The sequence below is a fragment of the Filicampus tigris genome, chromosome 5, assembly GCF_054856515.1.
Source record: "Filicampus tigris isolate MCC_2025a chromosome 5, RoL_Ftig_1.0, whole genome shotgun sequence".
Classification (NCBI taxonomy): Eukaryota; Metazoa; Chordata; class Actinopteri; order Syngnathiformes; family Syngnathidae; genus Filicampus; species Filicampus tigris.
The window spans coordinates 27,394,579-27,416,764 of record NC_141221.1 but is presented as its reverse complement, the minus strand read 5'-3'; the positions used below and the strand labels follow the sequence as shown (position 1 = coordinate 27,416,764).

Below are 22,186 nucleotides of genomic sequence, written 5' to 3'. Positions count from 1 at the left end.
AAATATACATTTATATAGAGGTCAAACAAAGACAAAATATGGCAAGGCAAAGCAGACTATCACATGCTAGAAAGGGGATATGAGGAAGTATAAACTAATCTAGTCCTATCTCTCACATAAGATTCTACTTTCCCTATAATAATCTGTATAGTATTACAAAAATATACATAAGAATAAACTATGATTACCACAATACGTTCTAAATATGTACAAATAAATAACTACAACATGAATATTATAATTATAAGCAGCTACTGGACATATAACTTTAAATACAGGTAGGTGCACACGTCCATGTTACGTGGCTTATCTAAATTTCTATGCTGTAGTTAGCACTAGTTAAGTAGCCAAATTTGATAAAATTATGGTTCTGACAAAAAGTTGACGAAGTATCAAGTCAGAGGAAACTTAAGAGTTATTATGCTCGTACTGATCTCAGGATTAGATGCATAAAGTACCAGCCCATGGAGTAACTATAAAATGAAATGGAGGTTTTAAACATGAACAAGTTACTGTCACGCTGGTTACGCTGCCTGAGCGTCACAAAAAAAGGGGGTGGGGGAGGGGCGGTTTGGGGCACCAATAGTGAGCGGCATTAATGCGCGTTTTACAAGTTCGTGTGAACATGTAGTCGCATTAATTTTCATCGCTTTTATTTTCAAATCTTTACTACCACTATTTCCTGTCAAAAATATAATGCTTTTATTTTCACATCTTTACTACCACCATTTCCGGTCTGACGGAGCTCTTCCGAGCTGATAGTGCAGCTCCTCCGACCAGATCCCCCTTGAATAAGGCAGGGACCGGAAAGGATAGCGACCATACTGTATGTTTGATCAAGTGGAATTGCCGTACCACATCTGCCGCTAATCGGGTAGGAAGGGAGGAACACGTGACCACTTGTTACCAAACGACGTTAGCGACAGGGAAGCTACTGTTCGTACAGTTTAATGTTGGTCCGATTTTCAGCAACTTTGGCACCGATCTCAATCACGGTGGACCCCTCAGTGTCTCTACAATGAGTGGCATGCGAACCATCCTGAGCACAACCGGGATGGTTGCACTGTTGGGGCTCGGCTTTGGGACGTGGGCGCTCATTGCTCCGGGAGAAGAGAGGCGAAAAGAAATGATCAAGGTGACTGCACAATGTCATGTCTGCCATTATGCTTACTGGGAAACGTCACTGGGTTGTGTTTGGATGTTTCACGTTGTAACGCTGAGAGACTCGGGTCGTTCGCGAACGATTCGTTCAAAAAGAACCAATCTTTTCAGTGAACGTAAGTGAATGAATCACTTTTCAAGTGATTCGTTCTTCTTCTTCTTCTTGTTCTTCTTTTAAAATATATCTTCATACGAGAAAGGAACAAGTACATTGTAAAAACAATTACCGTAGGTCGTTCAACATAAATGTAGTTGTTGAGAATTCGCCATGATGCGCTGAGTTCTTCACACATAGCAGTGTATGTTCAATCAAATGAAGCAACAAATTTATACGTTGTACATATATAAATACAAATTGTTACAACATAACAGTGTGAGTTCTTGCCACTGAACATGTGTTGTGCAAACTGGTGTTACTTCTTCACATGCCAGTGTTTTTAAACACATCCAACTAAGTTGAAATCCTTTTTCTTAACTAACAACCTTGTGTTATGAGAACACAGCATTTTGGCCTCTGACGACAGTAACTTATATTGGACGTTTTTTTTTAAACTAATGCCCTTCCTTCCAAGTAAATTGACAGAGGTTTGTCAGTAGGACACACAATTCTACTTTTTCTATTTGCACTGCTTACAGTTATATGTTAGGAGAACTTGTGTGTTTATGGCGAAGAATAAACTAAACTATTTAAGTTAAAAACAAAGTGTGCTTTTTATTCCAGTTGACAATATCTGCTTGTACAAACAGGATATATGCACATATTTATTATATATTTTATAATAGATCACATTTATTTAAAACAAAAAAAAATCAAATACAAATTGTTCAAGTAACAATGTAAATATACAATATTATAACCTGCAAAAATACAAAATTATAACAAAATAGTAGATGAAAATATACAGTAGAAATTAAAGAGACACTTTGGTGAGCTTAACATTGGCACTTATATAATAGGTTTGCATGTAAAAATGACATCAGTACTAAAGTGCCCCCCGCCCAAAAGACTCTGTCATGATTTAACGTTTTTTTTTTTTTTTTTTGTGATTAGATTTACGAATCGCCCCGCCCCCTTTTATGGCGTGGCTTATGTTATGTTTTTGGTCTCAGCGGTCTATATCATGGGAGGGAGGCAAGTGTGGTAATATTGCTCTCTTTGTCAGTTCTGTTGTCTAAAACGGCGACCGATCGCCACCAAAATGCACATTACTACTCTTGTCCACTTCAACCTGTGAAAGTATAAAAGTGTCTGTAGAATAGTTTGGATTTATTGACATAAAACGTAATCTCATCATTATCGCCTCCACAAAATCAAAAATATTGTGGCGATTGCTCCTCCACTTTCACGAGCTGAAGCGGACAAGAGCATGAATGCGCACACGAACCCCGACTGGTTATATTTCTGACATTTAGCGACGCTAAACTCATGTCAACTCTCAGGAGGCAGAGGGCGACTGGCAGGGGCAAACAATCGGGCAAGCATGGATCTTTGTCATGGTCGATTTCTTGCCGAGTGCTGCTTTGATATATCTTTTTCCCCATATATGCATATATGCGACTTCTCGAGTCACATGAAAGTAGCCTGTCAAAACAATGTGGCGAAAGGACTGAAATCAGCACCAAGAAGCTTGAAGGCAGAGGTCTGGAAGTTTTGGGGTTTTAAAAAAATGCCAAGACAGCAATGAACTGAAACTTTGTGCGAGAGTCACAGAAATGCGAAATGTCATGAGTTTACAGTGCGTTTTGCCACTTTATTTACACAGCCTGCCCTGTGGTTGGAATTGATTTAAATTATTTCTCAGCTTTGGTCAGGTCATGTTCAGCCATGATTAATTTAATGGGTTCAATTCTTAATGTAAATATTCACATTTTTTCGAATGCACCAAGTTAGAGCAAGACGTTTCAGCTATTTGCAGAATTGCTTCTTGTGAGAATGTCTGCCATATGAAAGTAATATTGGTACTGCATGAAATCCTGCACTGAATCGGAAATCAATCAAAGTGAATCGAATCAGGTCCTTATGAATCAAATCAAATCTATTTTGGAAATCTGAATCGATACCCATCCCCATTACTTATTATTATTATTATTATTATTAATACGGGGGGAAATTAATCCAAACCTATCCGGCTCATGTGAAAAAGTAACATTCTGAGTCCAAAAAAAGGTAGAGAGGTCCAAAGTCTGCACTTAGAACCAGTTCAGATCCTCTGGTATTATCTTTCAACAGGCAGTTCACTCTCCAACCCTCCAATATGACTGAGTTCAAACAATTCTGCAGGGAAAAGAATCATCTCCAGGTCTCACAAAGACTTAATTTCAGTTATTGTTGCCAAGGACGGCGCAACCAACGGGTCGCTTTGGAGCAGGCCTCGGCAACCCGGATGCAAGTTGTCTCTGGCGTGCAAAAGCTAGCATCTCCGTGCTAGCATCTCCGTCGCGTAACGCAAATATTAAATGCACAAGCTAGCATCTCCGTGCTAGCATCTCCGTCGCGTTACGCTAATATTAAATGCACAAGCTAGCATTTCCGTGCCAGCATCTCCGTCACATTACGCTAATATTAAAGGAACAAGCTAGCATCTCCATGCTAGCATCTCCGGCGCGTTACGCTAATATTAAATGCACAAGTCAGCAAATGAGTAAAACAAGCAGACATATTGGGCACCAGTCACACATATTGCTTTCTCAGTCGACTTTGTACACTTTACACGTTGCGCACTGCCATCGTCTTCTTGACGTGACGTTTCACTTCCGGGTTGTCGCTCGCCAGGATCAAACTTAGGCAAAACGATTACTTCGTTGTCGAATATAAGAATAGAAATGATTTTTTTTCATGCTTAGTTTTTTGTATGATGTTTAATGACTTAGACTTCACTAGACTAGACTTGGCATTTTCTGAAATTACTTCGCATTTGAGCTTTAAATAAGAGAAGTATGAAATATACAGGGCCAGTGCCCGTGTCGTGACAGGGCCACCACAACATGGCTCATGGTGGCAAAAAGCTTAAAGCAGCACTGGGCAAGAAATCGACCTTAATACATTTTTTTCACAACTCTTTGGATGAAACATTGACTTGCAAGTACAGTAGTTGAATGTGACTTCATGCCCTGAGGGGTCTGTATCGTTTTTACTGGCACAAAGCAACTTTGAGGATTGGATCAACCCTGGCACACAAAAAAATACAAATGTCCTGAATTGCTTTACGGCATACTCACTTCTTCCTTTCGTCATAAGGACGGCTCAGGATTTCACGACACTGCGGTTGATTTATGTCAAAACACTACCGCATTTGTCCACATGGTGCCGCCATAATCCACAAAAACTGACATATGACACAGTGTTCCTTTAATGTACTGTAGGACCCTGATCTGGAAAAGAAATTGCTGTTACAACTTCCTTTTTTTTTTTCTCCCTAATCACTGATTGCATCTTTGTGCCTACTGACCCCCCAGAATCTGCCTGAGTCAAACCCAATGAGAATGGAAGAGACAAGGAAACGCAATGCTCTAGTAATGCAGACACTCAAGGAGGCTGCAGAAACCAGTGAAAATCTTGCAAGAGGATTGGGACGTTCCTCAAAATAGACTTGACCCCTTTTGTGACCTGTAGTCATTGTTGCTGAAATCTACAGCCATGTGATGATAAGTACAAACAGTAATTTCGTTGTTCTACCACTGTTACGTATGGAATATTTGACCAGTACATTAAAACTCTTGAAAAATGTGTGATCAGTTAATATACACTGCGTTCCAAATTATTATGCATATGGGAGGATAAGCGGTATGGATAATGGATGGATGGATGGATGGATGGATGGATTTAAGTGTATTTCAGTTTTTGATTTTCTGAGGGACTTTGTGTTGTTTCTCCTTTCTTTTAGATCACTGAAATCAATCATCGGACAGGTTTGGTCATTTGGTTCCCATCCACCGTCCATTTTCTATACTGCTAGTTAGGGCTGTGGAGAAGCTGGAACCAATCCCAGTGAGAGGCGGGCGACACAATGGACAGGGGTATAGCAATTATTTCAGAAATTAAGAGGACATATTTTTCAGGACTAAAACTTTCACTCCTTTACTTTTACTTTTAAAAAACATTCAAACTTTGTTTGAGGTAAAACACAATGACAGAGCTTAAAGGGACATTTGATTAGGCTTAACATCAACACTTATATAATAGGTCTGTGTGAAAAAAATTCTCAGCACTAAAATTCACCCCCTAAAAGAATCTGTAGTGATTTATGAGCTTTTTTGTGATGGGCGTGTTTTTTTTTGTTCTCCATCTCAGGCTGTCAACGTCATCACAGGGAGGCTTGATCCGTGTTGTTTCTTGTTTTGGTTTGTCACGTTCTGTTGTCACCTAGTCTCTGAAAGTGATTAATTGCCACTAAGATTCATTTACACATTCCTACTCTTAACTGTGAAAATATAAAAGCGGGTGGCACAATATTTAGTTTTTATTAACATCAAATTTGAGCTCCTATGAGGAAAAAACACTTATCACCTCCACAAAATCAAACATATTGTGCTGATCGTTTTTTGGTTTTTTTTTTTGTTTGGTAAGAGTGGAAAAAAACAGGAATGTGCATATGAATTTTAGTGACAATTGATTGTAGTTTTTGGACGTTTAGTGATGCAAACGTTTTGTTATTCTCCCATATGCAACCAAGCAGCCATATCTGTTGGCTCCCGCTAGCTTCCGCGGCTAGTCAAGGCAGAATTAGCTTTCGATTGCTAACAGTCAAAGTTAGCAGAAGGAGATCTTCTTCTTACCCTCCATGCATGAGGGTTCGTGTCTCGGACGAGCTGCCCGCTCGAGTAGGAGTTAGCTCCACACCGCCACCGGTCAGCCAGTAGCCGGTGTTCTGCCAGATTCCGCTCGGCATCACCGGTACTGCGTGTGATCGCTAATGTGGCCAATTCGAGAAAATGGATACACGTCCGGGCGGCACGGTGATCGACTGGTTAGCACGTCCGCCTCACAGTTCAGAGGTCGTGGGTTCGATCCCGGCCCCGGCCTCCCTGTGTGGAGTTTGCATGTTCTCCCCGTGCCTGCGTGGGTTTTCTCCGGGTACTCCGGTTTCCTCCCACATTCCAAAAACATGCATGGTAAGTTGATTGGACACTCTAAATTGCCCCTAGGTGTGAGTGTGAGTGCGGATCTTTGTCTCTGTGTGCCCTGCGATTGGCTGGCAACCAATTCAGGGTGTCTCCCGCCTACTGCCCAAAGACAGCTGGGATAGGCTCCAGTACGCCCCGCGACCCTTGTGAGGAGAAGCGGTACAGATAATGGATGGATGGATGGATACACGTCCACCTTCAGCCGTGTTACATCCATAAATTGAGCTAGTTATTGAAAAATAGACCGTCTCGGCTCTCTGATCCCTTTAAGTAGCAATGTAAATGAATGACCAGTGGCAACACTGAACACAAAAGATATATTAATTAATTTTTGCCTGAGCAACAGTCCAAGCCACATTTCACTTGGCCTACAGGTACCTGTTTTCTGTCTTCAAATGCCCCACAGGACACCCAAAAAGGCCTAGTATGGCTCCTTTCCTCACCGCTGGTGTCCACCAAAGTGTTCAGGGAATACCACCGACAACAGGCACCTTAGGGCCACGGCTCCGGTCTGCCAACTCAACAATTCAACAATGGGAGCATGGAAGAAGGCCCAATTGGACTTGTGCTGTACTTGGCCACAACAGACACATGGACCAGGAACCCTTGCTTTTGACATTACCCACTGCTGTTCTAAAATATCATGTCCCAGCGTATGTTACCAGCGAGAGACAATGCTTTATGGTTTGGAGCTTGGAAGACAACAATCAGAAGATTGAAAAAAAAACAAAAAACAAAGCTCAGGCAGGCTCACATGATAGTTTGTGAGTTAGTTCGTGCAGATCCCGCCCACTGAGTTTGAGGGGAGAGGATGACAAGATTACGTCATGATGGACAAAAAAAGAACCATTGAAACAATTAAATAATGAACTCATTAAATATGCATTGAAACAATAACTAAATGGAGGAATAATATAAAACAAATAATTATATATTGGAATAATTTCAAAAATAGCACAATTAAGTAATTCACGACCAATTTAATAAGGTACCGGTATTAATAGATTTTTGGGTCTCTCTCTCTCTCTCGCTCTCTCGTTCTCTCGCTCTCTCGCTCTCTCTCTCGCTCTCTCTCTCACGCACACACGCAGTCACCTATGAATGGGTGCATACAAGTAACGAGCTTCTTTGCATGTTGTTGAACACGTACGTCATAGATAAGTGTGTTAGCTTTTGACAGAAAACTGGTCTAAAACATTTATTGGGCCCCAAATGTGTGATTTGCCTACTTCAGCGTGCGTTACAATGTCCTGTAGTATACTCCAGCTCCATCAGTGGCGGTAATGAACCAATAAGCTTATTTACAAGTACACGAGGAAGAACGATCGCTTGAAGAAGAAGAATTTGAAGGAGAAGAAGAATTTGAGGCAGAACAACTTCGCCGGAGACTGGTCTAAACGTAACCATCAGGATCTACTAATCTACAAAATCACGTAAGCATTTCCTATTAGAAACCGTGCGTTGGATTTAATATTTTAAAGATTCTTGATTTCATATCTGGAAGCAGATGGGATTTATGGTTCGAATTTTATATTTATACGAAAATGCGAGGTAGTTGGATGCCAACAATCGGGGCTAGGCCTGCACATGTTTTTGCGGCGCATGTATGATTAATAGTGACCTACAAAATCAGGTATTTTAAATATTTATATCAATATTGACATATTGGTGAATTCACTAAGTAGTATGTCTCCTCTGCTCTTTTTACAAGATGGTAAGTGGATTATTTATACCTAACCAAAATTTCTTGCTGAGCTCTATAGACTGTCTTTCTAAAATGCAAACATGGTGGCGAATTAAGATGTAATTAAACATTGATTGGGAAACGATGTTGTCACTACCAAAGCGGAGTTCCTGCTGTTGTAAAATGTTTTTTTTTCCACATCCATCCTATCGCTGTTATATTCTGTCACCTTTGAGGATGAACGACAATTGCATGTGAAAAAATGAGTACGATAAAATGAAATGTCAGAATTGAATCAAATACAGCCTCAAATTTCACTTACGTCTTCGCACCCGAGAAGGAAGTGAAGCACCCAGACAAGTATATTTGTAAGAGTTTTAACGGCACTGGTTCAACATCTGTACTTAGGTAAAAGTACAAAACTAATCAGTTTGAAATGTACTCAACTGCAAGAGTTTAAAAAAAAGTATCCAAATTAATTTGAATAATCAACATGGGTCTTGTAATGTACTTTTTCGAGATGAATCAAATGTTATTATTGTGCAAATTTTTATTTTCAGTTCCTCTTAACATGTGAGGTGACATACAACATATTATTAAGGGTATGAAAATAAATCTCATACTGAGTCAATACTGATGCTTTTAAATAAATATGGAGGCAAATCAAAACCTAAAGAATAAAACATATTTAATTGCGGTGTAAGAAATTGAAATTAAATCGGCCTGTATCTTAAAGTGGAAGTCAACCCAAACAGATTTTTTTCAGGAATATGTTCTATGCAGGCCTACTAGTTGAAACAAGGCAATATGATTAATATGAAATATGAGTTAAGCAGCAAAATCCACCCATTTTTAGCCATCTCAGGGGGGCGGCCATTTTGTCACTTCTGTCAACTGAACAGGGCTCAAATAATGACCAATCACCTGTTTGACCTGAAGCTGAGCTATGATTGGTTGTTATCTGAGCCCTGAGGGTGTGTGATGTCATTTTCAGTCAACAGAAGTGACAAAATGGCCGCCCCCAGAGATGGCTAAAAACGGGTGGATTTTGTTGCTTAAGTCATATTCCACAAACACAATATTAATCAGAATGCCATGTTTAGACTAGTGGGACTGCACAGTCCTGTAAAGAAAATGTGATGGTTCACTTCCATTTTAATGTGATTGTAACTTAATGCACATTAAATGTAATGTCTTAGTAGTCACTAAAGATGCATGCATGCATTTCAAACATCAGTCTCAAATTTTGAATATTCCTCCCTTTCTCTGCAGAATGCCTAAAACAAAGGAAGTGCTCTCCTCCACATCTGGGAGTGACTCTGATAGTGATGTTGAAACAAAGGTTTGTAAGGTTTTTTTTTGTTTTTGTTTTGGTGGTAATTTCTTGGTCTAATAAATGTTAACCCCTGTACACTCTGTAAAACGAATTTCCCAATGTATGTATATAGTAGGGGTGTAACGGTATGCGAAAATCACATTTCAGTTCAGTTTCTTGGAAGCTTCGGTTCAATATATTTTCAGTAAAAAAAAAAAAAAAGGTTATTTAGAAAAGATGACAAGTAAACCGTACATTTTTTTTTTTAGAAAAAATAAATAAAAGCAACCCAGTGACGAGTGATATTCCAAGAAATTACACCATAATAAAAAATACACTAAGAATAAAAATCTCTTGATTTTGAAAACTATTAAAGACACTGAAATCTTTTCAACACTCAGCAGCAACAGCCTATGACTTATCTAAGTATTCAAGTTAAAGGCAAGTTGTCATTACAGTACATGTATACACTTTTTTGTGATGAAAAAAATACATAAGTTACAATTTTTGCTAACTATATTAAAACTCTTTTTATAATGAAGAAAAATACAATAACTTTAAAAAGTCTATGAAATTATCTACACTTTTTAGGCATTGAAATCTTTGAATGTTCAACTGCATATGATAACTCTCACTAAGTTTGAACTTATTGACTAAAAAGACTGCTATCTTCCTCGTCGAAGAAACATCCACAGTTGGATGATGCCATTTCAAGTGCGTTATGTTAGATGTGCTACCTGCAACATAGCCGCCAATTTCCATGTAGTAATGTCGGCACACAACTTTGGGACTCCTCCACGTACCTTTCCCCATTAACAGGAAAGCCAAAATATTCCCAAACAGGATACTGCAGTGTATGGGGGGACCTTCAAGCTACGGCTTGTTTGCGTATGCCATAATAATGCCATGCATTTTATCCATGCATTTATGATTTATCACGGCTTCTGGCGTACTGGCTCCTTATCTGTGCCCCCACTCTCCTACGCGGGCAATACTCAATAGCGTCCATGTGAAAACTCGCCTACTCGCGTGTAAGCTTGCCCTAATAATAAAAACTGATCAGAAACGATACGCAAGTGGACCGAACCGAACATGCCATACCGAAACTTCTTAATACACACACGTATACCATTACATCACTATTATATAGTAAGTGAACAGTAAATCATGACCATTTGAGAACATTTTTTTAGGCAAAGAGAAAGAAGTCAAATGCACCAGAGAAACCGGCTAAGAAGGCCAAGACAGGAGGAAGTGGGAAACCTGGTGGGTCTTCCAAAGGCAACAGTGACACTGGTGACAACATGTTCCAAGTGAGTGCATTCAGCAGCTGCAAACATTGCATCCACAAAGGATACAAAAAGTATATAGGGGACCAAAAGGGAAGATTCTTCATTGACTTCATTAACTTCGTTGACTTCGCCCTTTCAAGAGGAAGTCAACCCAAACATATTTTTTCAAGAATATGTTCTATGCAGTCCCACTAGTTGAAACAAATAGCTCACCTGTTTTTTGAAGCTGAGCTATGATTGGTTGTTATCTGAGTCTTGCGGGTCTGTGATGTCATCTTCAGTCGACAGAAGTGACAAAATGGCCGCCCCCAGAGATGGCTAAAAACAGGTGGATCTTGTTGCTTAACTCGAATTCCATCCATCCATTATCCATCCGCTTATCCTCACAAGGGTCGCAGGCGTGCTGGAGCCTATCCGAGCTGTCTTCGGGCAGTAGGCGGTGTATACCCTGAACTGGTTGCCAGCCAATTGCAGGACACTCAGAGACAATTAAACATTTGCACTCGCAATCACACCTAAGGGGCAATTTAGAGTGTCCAGTTAACCTACTGTGCATGTTTTTGGAATGTGGGAGAAAACCCACACAGGCACGGGGAGAACATGCCACACAGATTCAACTCACCACCTCTGCACTGTGAGGCGGACGTGCTAACCAGTCGACTACAGTGCCGCGACTCATATTCCACAAATGCAATATTCATCAGAACGCTATGTTTCAACGAGTGGGCCTGCAAAAAAAAATATTCTTAAAAAAAAATGTTTGGGTTGACTTCCGCTTTAAAAAGGATGTACAGTACTTTTATTTTTGACCTAACATCCTCACTATATCAGTGGCATTTAAGAAACAAACATTAATCGTGATAGCCTCTAGGAAAATATGTCTGGAAAAAAGTTGTTGTCGTGACAAGTCTAGCAATCCACATGAGAGTTGATTATTTCTCCCACCACTAACAAGAGGCACACACAAATTTTGGGCTGTTTTCAGAAATGGTTGTCACGTGTGCGAGTGAGAGGCTCATGGTCTTTTTTAAAAATTGAATTATGAAAATGAATATATCATTTTATTTAGTAAACGTGTTTTCATCCAAAGCCTTGTCTAGCTCCACTCCAGTTGTTTTCGTTTAGTTTTGTTGTCAACATGTCATAGCAGGAATTGCGTGTAGAACAAGCAGACCTTTAAACATTCATCGATTATTCTTTGAGTAATCTCAAATCTTCATTCAAGTATTTGCATTTTTGTCATAGTAGCCGAGGGACACTTTCTACAGTCAGCAAAATTCATTGCACAAACACCGTAGTTCAACTCAATATCACTCAATAACATCTCAATATATATATTTTTTTCTTTACAGATCGGAAGGATGAGATATGTCTCCGTCCGGGACTTCAAAGGAAAGGTTCTGATCGACATCAGAGAGTACTGGACGAATCCAGATGGCGATATAAAGCCTGGGAAGAAAGGTAAACCCATGAGAGAGTATACATGCCATTAAATTGTCTTGTCAGTTTACGTATGACACTTTTCTGCTCTATGGATATTTAGTGGTGCAACGGATCACATAAATCACGGATCGGATCGGAACACGGATTTTGAGTCAGCCATTTTCAGATCAGCAAAAAAAAAAAAAAAAAAAAAGACGATTTTAGACGTGGTACAGTGTATAAAATAAGGTATCCTGCAAGACATTTTGAGATGCATGTTTTCTTAAAATTATTTAATGAGCAAAAGTGTTTTATAAAATAAATGAAGACAGTTTTATTTAGCTTGAGTTTTTTTTTTTTTCATTATGAAAAAGACGTCCAAGTGCCATTTAAGGCAATTCCCTTCCTTTAAACATGGAGAGTCAATTACAAAGTAATCTAGGTCCACAATATTGAAAAAGTTAAAAAAAAAAAAAAAAGTAAGCGAAGGAACAGCTGTTGAACTACCAGCACGTGTCGCTAATGCTAACATCTAGCTGCTAGCCACTAACGCCAGAGACTTGTGCCGTATCATACAATAATGGTGTAATTATATAGCGGTTTGTTAACGTCCTAAATTAGTGGCTGAAGATGATTTCGTGATGGCGTTGTGTTGATGTTGGTGGCAACTATGTAATGTCAATTAAAACTGCGATAAGGCAAGCCGGAACGTAGGAAACGGAAGTCAATTTAGCCGTTACAACACCACACGGGCCAACTTCAAAGTAAAAGTCTATTAAGGCTATTTCATTGGCATCAATGACTCAATGGATTATTTGGTAAGATTTCTTTCCATCTGTTCATCAGGGTACTTATATAGTACTTAGATATAGTAATTTACAGGTCTGTGCCTCCTTTAAAACAAAAGATGAGGGCTTCCAAATATGGTTCCAAAATTTAGCGTGCTCCTGGATCCCAAAAGTGGGCCTGGCACTCAAACTTTGACAGGCCATAACTCGAAAACCGTTAGAGCTAGGAGGCTCAAACTTCGGATTCTTTCATTTGACATCATAAAGCACTAATAGAATAAACAGCAGGCAAATTGAAGGGTTGTCACTGGGGAGGGTGTGTGACTTGACATGCAATGCCCCTATTCTTCTGTGATTTATATACAGTCTGGACGTCAAAATATTGCGATAGAATATTGTGCAATGTTTTGCACATGTGTGAAGCACTTTACAAATAAACAAGAGCTGTTGTTCTGAAACGCTGTCTCTGTCCATTAATGTAATTGAATGCAATAGAAATTTACAGCATTTTTTTGTGGGACATCGTCAGATGATACTTATCAGCGAATTAAATAATAATAATAATAGAGATATAGTTTTTTGCCCATATCGCCCACCCGTACTACACACCCCTGTTCAAATGTGATTCAAAAAAAGGAGATTAAGACAAATCATTTTGCAACCTTTTCTACCATCAGTGTCAGTGACATGCCTTACAACTGAACAAAAATCCCTCCCCACACACACACACACACCCACACACGCACACACACACCCCACCCGCCCCAAAATAAGTTTTTTTTTTGCACTGAAAGAAGACCAGTGTAATCTGTGCAAAACTAAACCAAAATAGAGAGCGGTACTAAAAATAAACAACTTAGATATTGTGGTCGCACATATGTACACACCGTTATAACTGGGTATGTTGCTGTTTTTAGAATTTAACCAATGCAAAAATGGGAGTCAGCATACACCGGCCACCATTTAAAGTGCCTTTGATTAAAACCAAATAAAGTTCTAGTAGGTTTTCCCTGACATTTTTTTGTGACATCGTCGGGTCAACACAGAACTTCCAACAGCATTAAGGGGATCTCATTGCTGTAAGTTATCAGTTAGGAAGCGTGTACGGAAGAATTTCCAAGGCATTCAGTCTACCATGAACACCGTGACGACTGTCATCAAGTGGAGAAAACGGTGACATTATTGGAACCCCTGGTTAAGCTGCGTTCTTAAGCTTCTCATAAATTTAGTTTTTTTTTTTCTAAATATAGGACCAAAATTAAGAAAATAAATACATTAAAAAAAAGAGGTGTAAATCGAACTTTAATTTAAATGCATTTATTGGTTGGGGGGAAATCCCACATTAAGAAATAATTATTTGATATTAAATACCACAATTATTAGCAGCCCTGTGGTTAATATTTTGTACAAACCTCTTTTGCTAACTGGTGAACCATGCACACAATTTTCAGTATGAAAGCATGCTTCTGCAATAAATATTGAATTCATTTGAAGGCTTTTAACACATCTTAACCAGGGGTGCCAATAATTATGGAGGGCAATGTATGTCGTAGAATGCATTCCGTTACCTACATTACGACACTTTTTTTTTTTTCTTCAAATCTTTCTGGCATCACATACTCTAAATGTTGTTTTTTTTGTCTTCCAAATCTTTCAGGCATCTCCCTGAATCCAGAGCAGTGGAACCAACTGAAGGACCAGATCTCAGAAATTGATGACGCCATTAAGAGTATATAAGCAGTCCTTGGAACCTATGGAAATGTTGGCTAATTCGTTTTGTAAAAAGCCTGGAATTCTTTTGTAACTGACTTTGATAGAATATTTCATTTGTCACGGTTTAGTGTTAGTGCTGTGGCATTCATTGTTTTTGTTCCCCCCGCCCCCATCTTACGCGTATTGAGCTGTGTACCTTTTGAACTGTGTAGTAATGATGAGGGTAAATGGGGGTTGCTCATCACAGTGTGGCACATTAAAGTTTACAGTAAAACTAAGACAGTTGATTGGAATTCAAGTTTTGCAAATGTGTAAATTCGTGTTCATAGATTGACGGGCACATTAAGCAAAACTTTTTTTTTAACTGCTCTTTAAGGAGTTATTATTGATACTGTGTATATCTGATGATTGAGCCCTACAAGCTATTAAGAAATTGAATTATTGAAAACATATACAATACAATTTTATTTATATAGCGCATTTCATAACAGCTCAATGGTATACTATTAACTCAACTTCTGAACTTGAACGAATGTTAATCAGTGAAATTTTATTACCACTCGGCCATAAATGACAACGCATTACTAGCTATCATCATCATTTGGACAGACACGGTACTATGTAAAGTACACTACATCTTGAGGTGATAACTTTGAAATGTTGAGATTGCCTGGAAAGAACCCACTCCAGCACATGTGAACCCCACCGCGAAAAGGTATTGAACAAATACAATTCCACAACCTTCCTCCTGGGAGGCAGAACTTCCTCTGTGCTGGAGCAAATCCAGTACTATATTGATACACAAGCCTATGAGTCAAGGTCAGGTATAAACAGCAAAACAAAAAAGGAAATTTGTGTTTTCGGTTATTTCTGTGTTGTTATAGTTCTTGACAATAAATATACGATTAGAAAGCCTGTTTATTACCATTTTAAACAAGGAACATGCCAGATGTGGTATGAGAAGCAGAAGTGAGTATGTGAGTTGCAGCCCTAAAAATAATTGCCAAAACTCCACTGCCAGTGCTAAACGAGTTATTTTTGCTATGGTTGGGGTGAGCGTTGTCATCTTGGAGGAAAGCGATTGGTCCCAGATTGTGGCGATATGTGACTGCCACGGCTTGAAGAATCTCACCTCGACATGTTCGCGTCCACATTGAAGCTCAGGGTGCAAACATTGAAAACGTTTCTGTAGCCCTCTAGAACCACCTTTTCAATGCATAACTGTCATTAAAATATGATTAGGTCGTTGGTAGACACCAGTTTAATCACTAAATACAATTCGGAATGTGTCGTCTGCCGTTTGAATCTCGCGCCCCCACATTTTCGGCTTATTCCGGAGATGTGACGTCACAGTAGCCGTAGGATTCGGTGACTACTAATCATGAACGGTCTAATAACGCCCCCTTCAGTCGGCTTGTGTGTTTCACGATCCTCTCATTCCAAAACATCGTTCGCCATTGAATGTGCTGTGTTTGTAGCGCATGGAAATTGTACAGTGTATTGTATAGCGAGCTGTTTAGGTATACCCACGTCACTTCCTGTGGCTAGAGCCGCGATTCCTCGAGCTACCATGAGGTTCGGAAACACTCGGAACGAGTAAGTAAAACCTATTTTCTAATCGATCTGTGGTTGACAACTTGCAGCAAGTGACTTGTATGTATCATAAAACCTATTACCATGAGAATATGAATTATAACAGACTATGAAAAATGTTTGCACCCTGACTAAGATTGCCTTCAATGAAGTAAAGCCCCGTTTTTCCGGCGAGGGAGATGCCACCCCAGCCCATCACCCTGCTTTCACTAAAAGATTGTTTTTATTCAACATTACATTTCACTTTAAAAACACCCACAGCTGAAAAAGTGACATACACTGTAAACAGTAAATAAAAAGCAAACATAAGAAAACAATTCAAAAGGCGATTTTTGAACCTGGGCAGAGAAGGGGCTAATCTAATGTACAAAGGGATGTTATTCCACAGTTTGATACAAGCGAAAGAAAAAGCTTTTTAACACCCCCTGTGAGCTTCTGCTTAGATGGTCTAGTGTTGTTCCGATACCGATACTGATATCGGGTAGTATCCTGATACCACATTAAAACATATGAAATATATATGTCGGTGATATGTAACTACTTCAACATAGAAACTCCAGCTAGAGCGAATGTTGTAAGAAGCGGAACCAAAGTGGCCAGGTTCAATACATTAAACCTGATGCAACATTTGAGAACGAAACATGTGAACGAGCACCGGGAGTTGGCGGCGGCAGCGAGCATTAACAAGGGGAATGGACCGCAACAACAAACCCTGCTCAATTTACATTACATGCAGCGCCTGGTGTGTGGTGGGTGTGTGGTGACTGTTCAGTATTAGCCGTCGCTATTGGCCCAGAGCGGACACTCTTAACCAATGGCGGGGCTGCTTTTCCATGTTGAATGAAAAAAAAGAAACAATGGGGTACATGAGATATAATGTCGGCGATATGGAACTACTTCAACATAGAAACTCCAGCGAGTACAACAGCTAAGTGCAAAATTTGCGGTGCAAAAGTTGCAAGAGGTGGAACGAAAGTGGCCAGGTTCAATACGTCAAACCTGATAAAACATTTGAGGACGAAACATGTGAACAAGCACCAAGAGCTTGCGGCGGCAGCGGCAGCAAGCATGAACAAGGGGAATGGACCGCAACAACAAAACCTGCTCAATTTTGGATTTTGGAGTTGAACTTGTTGGATTTTTCTACTGCTTGTTTTTGGTTTTGAAAGTGGATTTGGGAGCAGAAGTTGTTGCAATGGGTCACTAATACTCAAAACAAACTTGTATAATAATGTCCTATAGTTTATGTAATTAATCCGACACAATCTCTTTCAAAGATACCTCGTGTATATTATTTCTTATTTTTTCCTGTTTCACAAAGGTTTTTAAGTCTGACCAAGCCATGATAACAATGGTTTTACATCAAAGTGAGTATGCAGTTCATGCTCATTTATATCTTTTTTTATTTTTATTTTATTTATTTATTATTCTTTCAAAAGTCTGGTATCGGTACAGTATCGGGATCGGCCGATACCGCACGGCTGGGTATTGGAATCGGTATCGTGGCCAAAAAATGGCATCGGAACAACACTACTTAGACCTCAGTAGCTCCGGAAGCGGCTGGTCAGCTGACCTGCATGATCCACTATGCTGCAGCATAAAGATGCAGCAGCTCAAAGAGATCGGGTTAGGAAAGACCATTTTGAACATAAAAGAAATAAAATGAACTCTTAAGCCAGTGGAGAGAGGCCAGAATCAGATTTACGTGCTCCCTCTTAGCTGTTCTAGTTAAGAGGTGATCAACATCATTTTGAGCCAAGTCGAGATGTTCAAGGTAGGACTGGACTGAGTGTTCATACCCCTTGAAGTATATGGTTTTCAAAACTTTTAGATAGATAAATCTGAGAAATCTGGTGCACATTTGCATTCAGCCCATTGTACTCTGATACTAGGGTTGGGTTTAAAAACAAATAATGATTGAATCGATTTTCCTTTTCATAGCCCCATATCGATTCATAAAACCATAAATCGATTGTTTTCACACGTCTTTTTCCCATAAATATGACTTCTTGCGTGACTACATGAGAGAAGCCAGTCAAAACAACAAGGCAGAAGCACTTAAATCAGCGCCAACAAGCTTGAAAACAGATGTCTGGAAGATTTTTTCGTTCTAAAAAACACAAAGACAGCAATGAACTGAAACTTTGAGAGAGTCAGAGGAATGTGAATGTCATGAGTTTACAGAGTGTTTTTGCCACTTTATTTACACAGCCTGCTCTGTGGTTAGAATTGATTTAAAAAAAAAGATCTGGTCACGTTCAATAAAACATACTTGATTAATGTAACTGCATTGCGTTCAATTCTTAATGTAAATGTTCATATTTTGTCTAATGCACTAAATTGGATCAACACGTTTCTGCTATTTGCAGCATTGCTTCTTCTGACAATGTCTTCCATATGAAAGTAAAATTGATGCCGTGTGAAATCCTGAGCAGAATAAAAAATCAAAGTGAGTCATGAATCGTAAATCAAATCGAGTCAGGCCCTTGTGAATCGAATCCAGACGATTTGGGAAATCTGAATCTATACCCAACCTTATCTGATACCTCTAAATATAATTCAACTAATTAATTTTTACACTAGTAGGTTATTTATATACAAAATGGATCCCAAAGTAGAAACAAAAACAAACAAAACAAAACACGCTCCTCTTGACACAAGTATAAGCGTAGATTGTGAACTCTTTCAACTATATGATGCTATATATATGATGCTATATATACGAAAATAAACAAAAGCATTTTAGACACGTGCACTGATAATCGTATTAATGAACTACACTCATATAACAGATTCACATATAGTAATTAAATGTGTGTATATGAGCCATTTTACCGAATTCGTTGAAATTGCTTTCCCACAATGAAAATCAAATTTTAAAAAACAATGAAGTGTTCAGGCCTTACATATTTAGTAATATCGTGTTATGATCTATTTTACCACAAGGCATTAATTGAGATACTATTAAACTGAATGTATAAAAGGTCATCTTTTATGTCACTTCCTATTGGGAGGTGGCTGTCCCAATCTCTAATTCCTGAATTTCAATTCATGAAAAAAAAATGTAGAAGATTTTTGCCAATTTACAAAATACTTTACTTTAAGAGAACATTTTGGTTGCTTTTAAATGTATGGTGAAGGATTTACATTGATTATGTAGATTTTTGTCAAATTATAAGTTTTTATGTAAAAAAACCTGTCCCAACTTTTCATGTCACTACCGAAACGCAAAGAGTATTTGTCTGCAGGCAGGGCTTGGTTTTAGCCACATCCCCAGAAATTTCACCAGTAAGAGACATTACCTTCATGTTCATCACTGGCCACATGGCGAGTAATTAGTTGGCAGCATTATTAAGTTATGTGCCCTCCAAAGTCTGAAAATCAGCATGTGGTTTTAAGGACCGAACACCTCATTTCGGCAATAAAATGAGCAGTTTTGATTTTAATGCTAAATGTAATGTTTTCTATCTCTGTACACATGCTCAAAACTGTCTGTGGTAGCCACGTTGTACCTAGCATTGTTGAGTATTGTCAACAACTATCATAAAACGTCACTACCGAAACGGTCACTACCGAAACGTTTCGGTAGTGACATAATGGTTTCGGTGGTGACAGATGATGTTTATTTTTGAATAAAGTAAGTTTTAAATGATATAATATATAGATACATATGTCATACATAGAATTTCTGACTTTAACAATATTATTTTCCATATTTCATCTTAATTTGAAGGGAAAAATAAAACTGAAACATTCACTACCGAAACATACAGAAAGGTTTCGGTTGTGACATAATGGTTTCTTTAATGACAGTATGATGTTTATTTTTGAATAAAGTGAGTTTTACATAATATAATACATAGATACATATGTCATGCATAGATCTTTCTGATTTTAACAATATCCTAGTTCATATTTTATCTTAATTTGAAGGGAAAAATAAAACCGAAACAGTCACTACCGAAACATACAGAAAGGTTTCGGTTGTGACATAATGGTTTCGGTTGTGACAAAATTATGTTTATTTTTGAATAAAGTAAATTTTAAATAATATAATATACAGATACATATGTCATACATATATCTCTCTGATTTTAACAATATTCTATTTCATATTTTATCTTATTTTAAAAGGAAAAATGCCAAAAAGCCTAGCAGAGACAGAGTACAGGCGAGGGGTTACAGTGAGCCAGTGAAATCCAAAGAATATTTAATAAAGGAAAAAGAGAAAGAAATAAGGGAAGGAAGGAAGAAGGAAAGCTGAAGTCTACCAATGAATATCCAGCAGAGAGCAAAGGAAAGTCAGAAGAGCATGGAGGAAAAGACAAGACCAACGGATGTCTCTCAAAAAACAGAGAGAGAGGGAACATACACACAGGGAAATGTATGTTACAAATATGTTTGTCATTCTAACCACATTTTAATTTCGAAGGTGAAACCAGAGTTTTTCAATGATGAAGAACCCTGTGATGGACAGGTGACCGATCCAGCGTCATGTCATGTCATCTTCCAAACCGCTTATCCTGTATAGGGTCGCGGGGAGTTGCTGGAGCCTATCCCAGCCGTCAATGGGCGAAGGCAGACTACACCCCGAACTGGTCGCCAGCCAGTCGCAGGGCACACACAGACACTGTCACTGAGCGGGAATCGATCCCACGCTGCCCGCACACAACTCAGGCGTGTGTACCACTACACTATCAGCGACCGTTCCAGCGTGTACCGTGCTTTTGCCCTAAGTCAGCTGTGATCAACTCCAACTCCCTGCGACCCTGAGTACAGCACAAAGCAGTAGAAAATGGAAAAAATAATGTTTCATTAGTTATAATACAGGCGGCACGGTGGTCGACTGGTTAGCACGTCCGCCTCACAGCTCAGAGGTCGTGGGTTCGATCCCGGCTCCGGCCTCCCTGTGTGGAGTTTGCATGTTCTCCCCGTGCCTGCGTGGGTTTTCTCCGGGCACTCCGGTTTCCTCCCACATTCCAAAAACATGCATGGTAAGTTGATTGGATACTCTAAATTGCCCCTAGGTGTGATTGTGAGTGCGGATGTTTGTTTGTCTCTGTGTGCCCTGCGATTGGCTGGCAACCAATTCGGGGTGTCCCCCGCCTACTGCCCAAAGACAGCTGGGATAGGCTCCAGCACGCCCCGCGACCCTTGTGAGGAGAAGCGGTACAGATAATGGATGGATGCATAGTTATAATACACGTTAAAAGTTAAAATTTAGCAAAAGTAGTTAAGTGATTACAATGCTACCCTCACACAAAGTATTACTGCACCAGCAGCAATATGGCCACTACTGAAATGTTGCAGTCACTACTGAAAAAACTGATGTTTTAACAAAAATAAAAAGTATTGAATGCCAAAAGGGCGATAAATTGTAACGTTAAGAAATGTAACGCATTATTTCATGGTAAAAGTAATCAACAGGGTATTTGAGTTACTTTTTGAATGAAGTAACTAGTAACAGTAACTAGTTGCTGTTTTTCAGTAACTAGCAAAACACTGCACATGACACACATGATAAGCTGCACTTACAGGTGTTGATCGGTCGCCACTCAAACGCGGAGGGGAAGCGGCCTGCAGCGGGGAGAGGACGTCACAGGGAGCCAGGAAGATGAAGAAAAATCAAGTCCAAAAATTGAAAGTTCAACCAAAGAAAACTAATTGGAAAGGCCCTCGAGGTTCTGCGGCTCATTGTATGAGACCAAGTCGGGCTACCCGTTTCGAGCGCCGGGACACTGGTCGGGATAGCGGGTCGGCTTTGCCGGTATGAAAGCTACGGCCACTGTTTGGGGGTGGACCACCAGTTTTGGGTGCAGACGCTCGGTTTGCTGGCTAAGCTGGTGGGCGATAGAACCAAACGGATCGGCCAAAAAGTGAAGATCGGCACACGCACTACGGTTGGTCTCGGCCTACGGTGAGACCCCCCAAAAAAACAAAAAGGGAAGCGTAACAAAAAGAGAAAAACGTTCAGGAATCCGGGATGGGTCAGAAGACGGCTGATTGAAGAGAGGAGTTAGAAAACTAAGTTTTAGAGAGCAGCAAGTAGTTTCAAAAAGTCTTCTTTCAGAGGCGTTTCGAGTGAGGTTTTTTT

The 22,186-nt window shown here is 39.4% G+C and overlaps 2 protein-coding genes across 3 annotated transcripts; both read left to right on the top strand.

Annotated features, from left to right (window-relative positions):
- Nucleotides 1-713: 713 nt before the first annotated feature.
- Nucleotides 714-4,901, top strand: uqcc3 (ubiquinol-cytochrome c reductase complex assembly factor 3). Of its 2 annotated transcripts, XM_086031290.1 has the most exons (3): nt 714-874; nt 970-1,135; nt 4,618-4,901. In XM_086031290.1, the coding sequence occupies exons 2-3, from the start codon at nt 1,019-1,021 to the stop codon at nt 4,747-4,749; spliced, it is 249 nt and encodes an 82-aa protein (XP_085887416.1). In that variant the 5' UTR covers nt 714-874; nt 970-1,018; the 3' UTR covers nt 4,750-4,901. The 2 variants fall into 2 exon arrangements, with proteins under 2 accessions (XP_085887416.1, XP_085887417.1); XM_086031291.1 differs by having other exon boundaries at nt 728-1,135.
- A 2,565-nt stretch (nt 4,902-7,466) lies between these two features.
- On the top strand, nt 7,467-14,777 carry LOC147147983 (activated RNA polymerase II transcriptional coactivator p15-like). Its single transcript, XM_086031289.1, has 5 exons — nt 7,467-7,718; nt 9,242-9,311; nt 10,478-10,597; nt 11,929-12,037; nt 14,444-14,777. Exons 2-5 carry the CDS (start codon nt 9,243-9,245, stop codon nt 14,521-14,523), a joined length of 378 nt encoding a protein of 125 aa, XP_085887415.1. The 5' UTR covers nt 7,467-7,718; nt 9,242; the 3' UTR covers nt 14,524-14,777.
- The last annotated feature ends 7,409 nt before the right edge of the window (nt 14,778-22,186 follow it).

Bases quoted from the DNA above. Each gene is read 5' to 3' on its own strand.
- uqcc3 (XM_086031290.1), top strand. From the start codon at position 1,019: ATGAGTGGCATGCGAACCATCCTGAGCACAACCGGGATGGTTGCACTG. The intron at 1,136-4,617 runs GTGACTGCACAA...CTGACCCCCCAG, and splicing joins GGCGAAAAGAAATGATCAAG to AATCTGCCTGAGTCAAACCC.
- LOC147147983 (XM_086031289.1), top strand. From the start codon at position 9,243: ATGCCTAAAACAAAGGAAGTGCTCTCCTCCACATCTGGGAGTGACTCT. The intron at 9,312-10,477 runs GTTTGTAAGGTT...ACATTTTTTTAG, and splicing joins ATAGTGATGTTGAAACAAAG to GCAAAGAGAAAGAAGTCAAA. The intron at 10,598-11,928 runs GTGAGTGCATTC...TTTTCTTTACAG, and splicing joins CTGGTGACAACATGTTCCAA to ATCGGAAGGATGAGATATGT.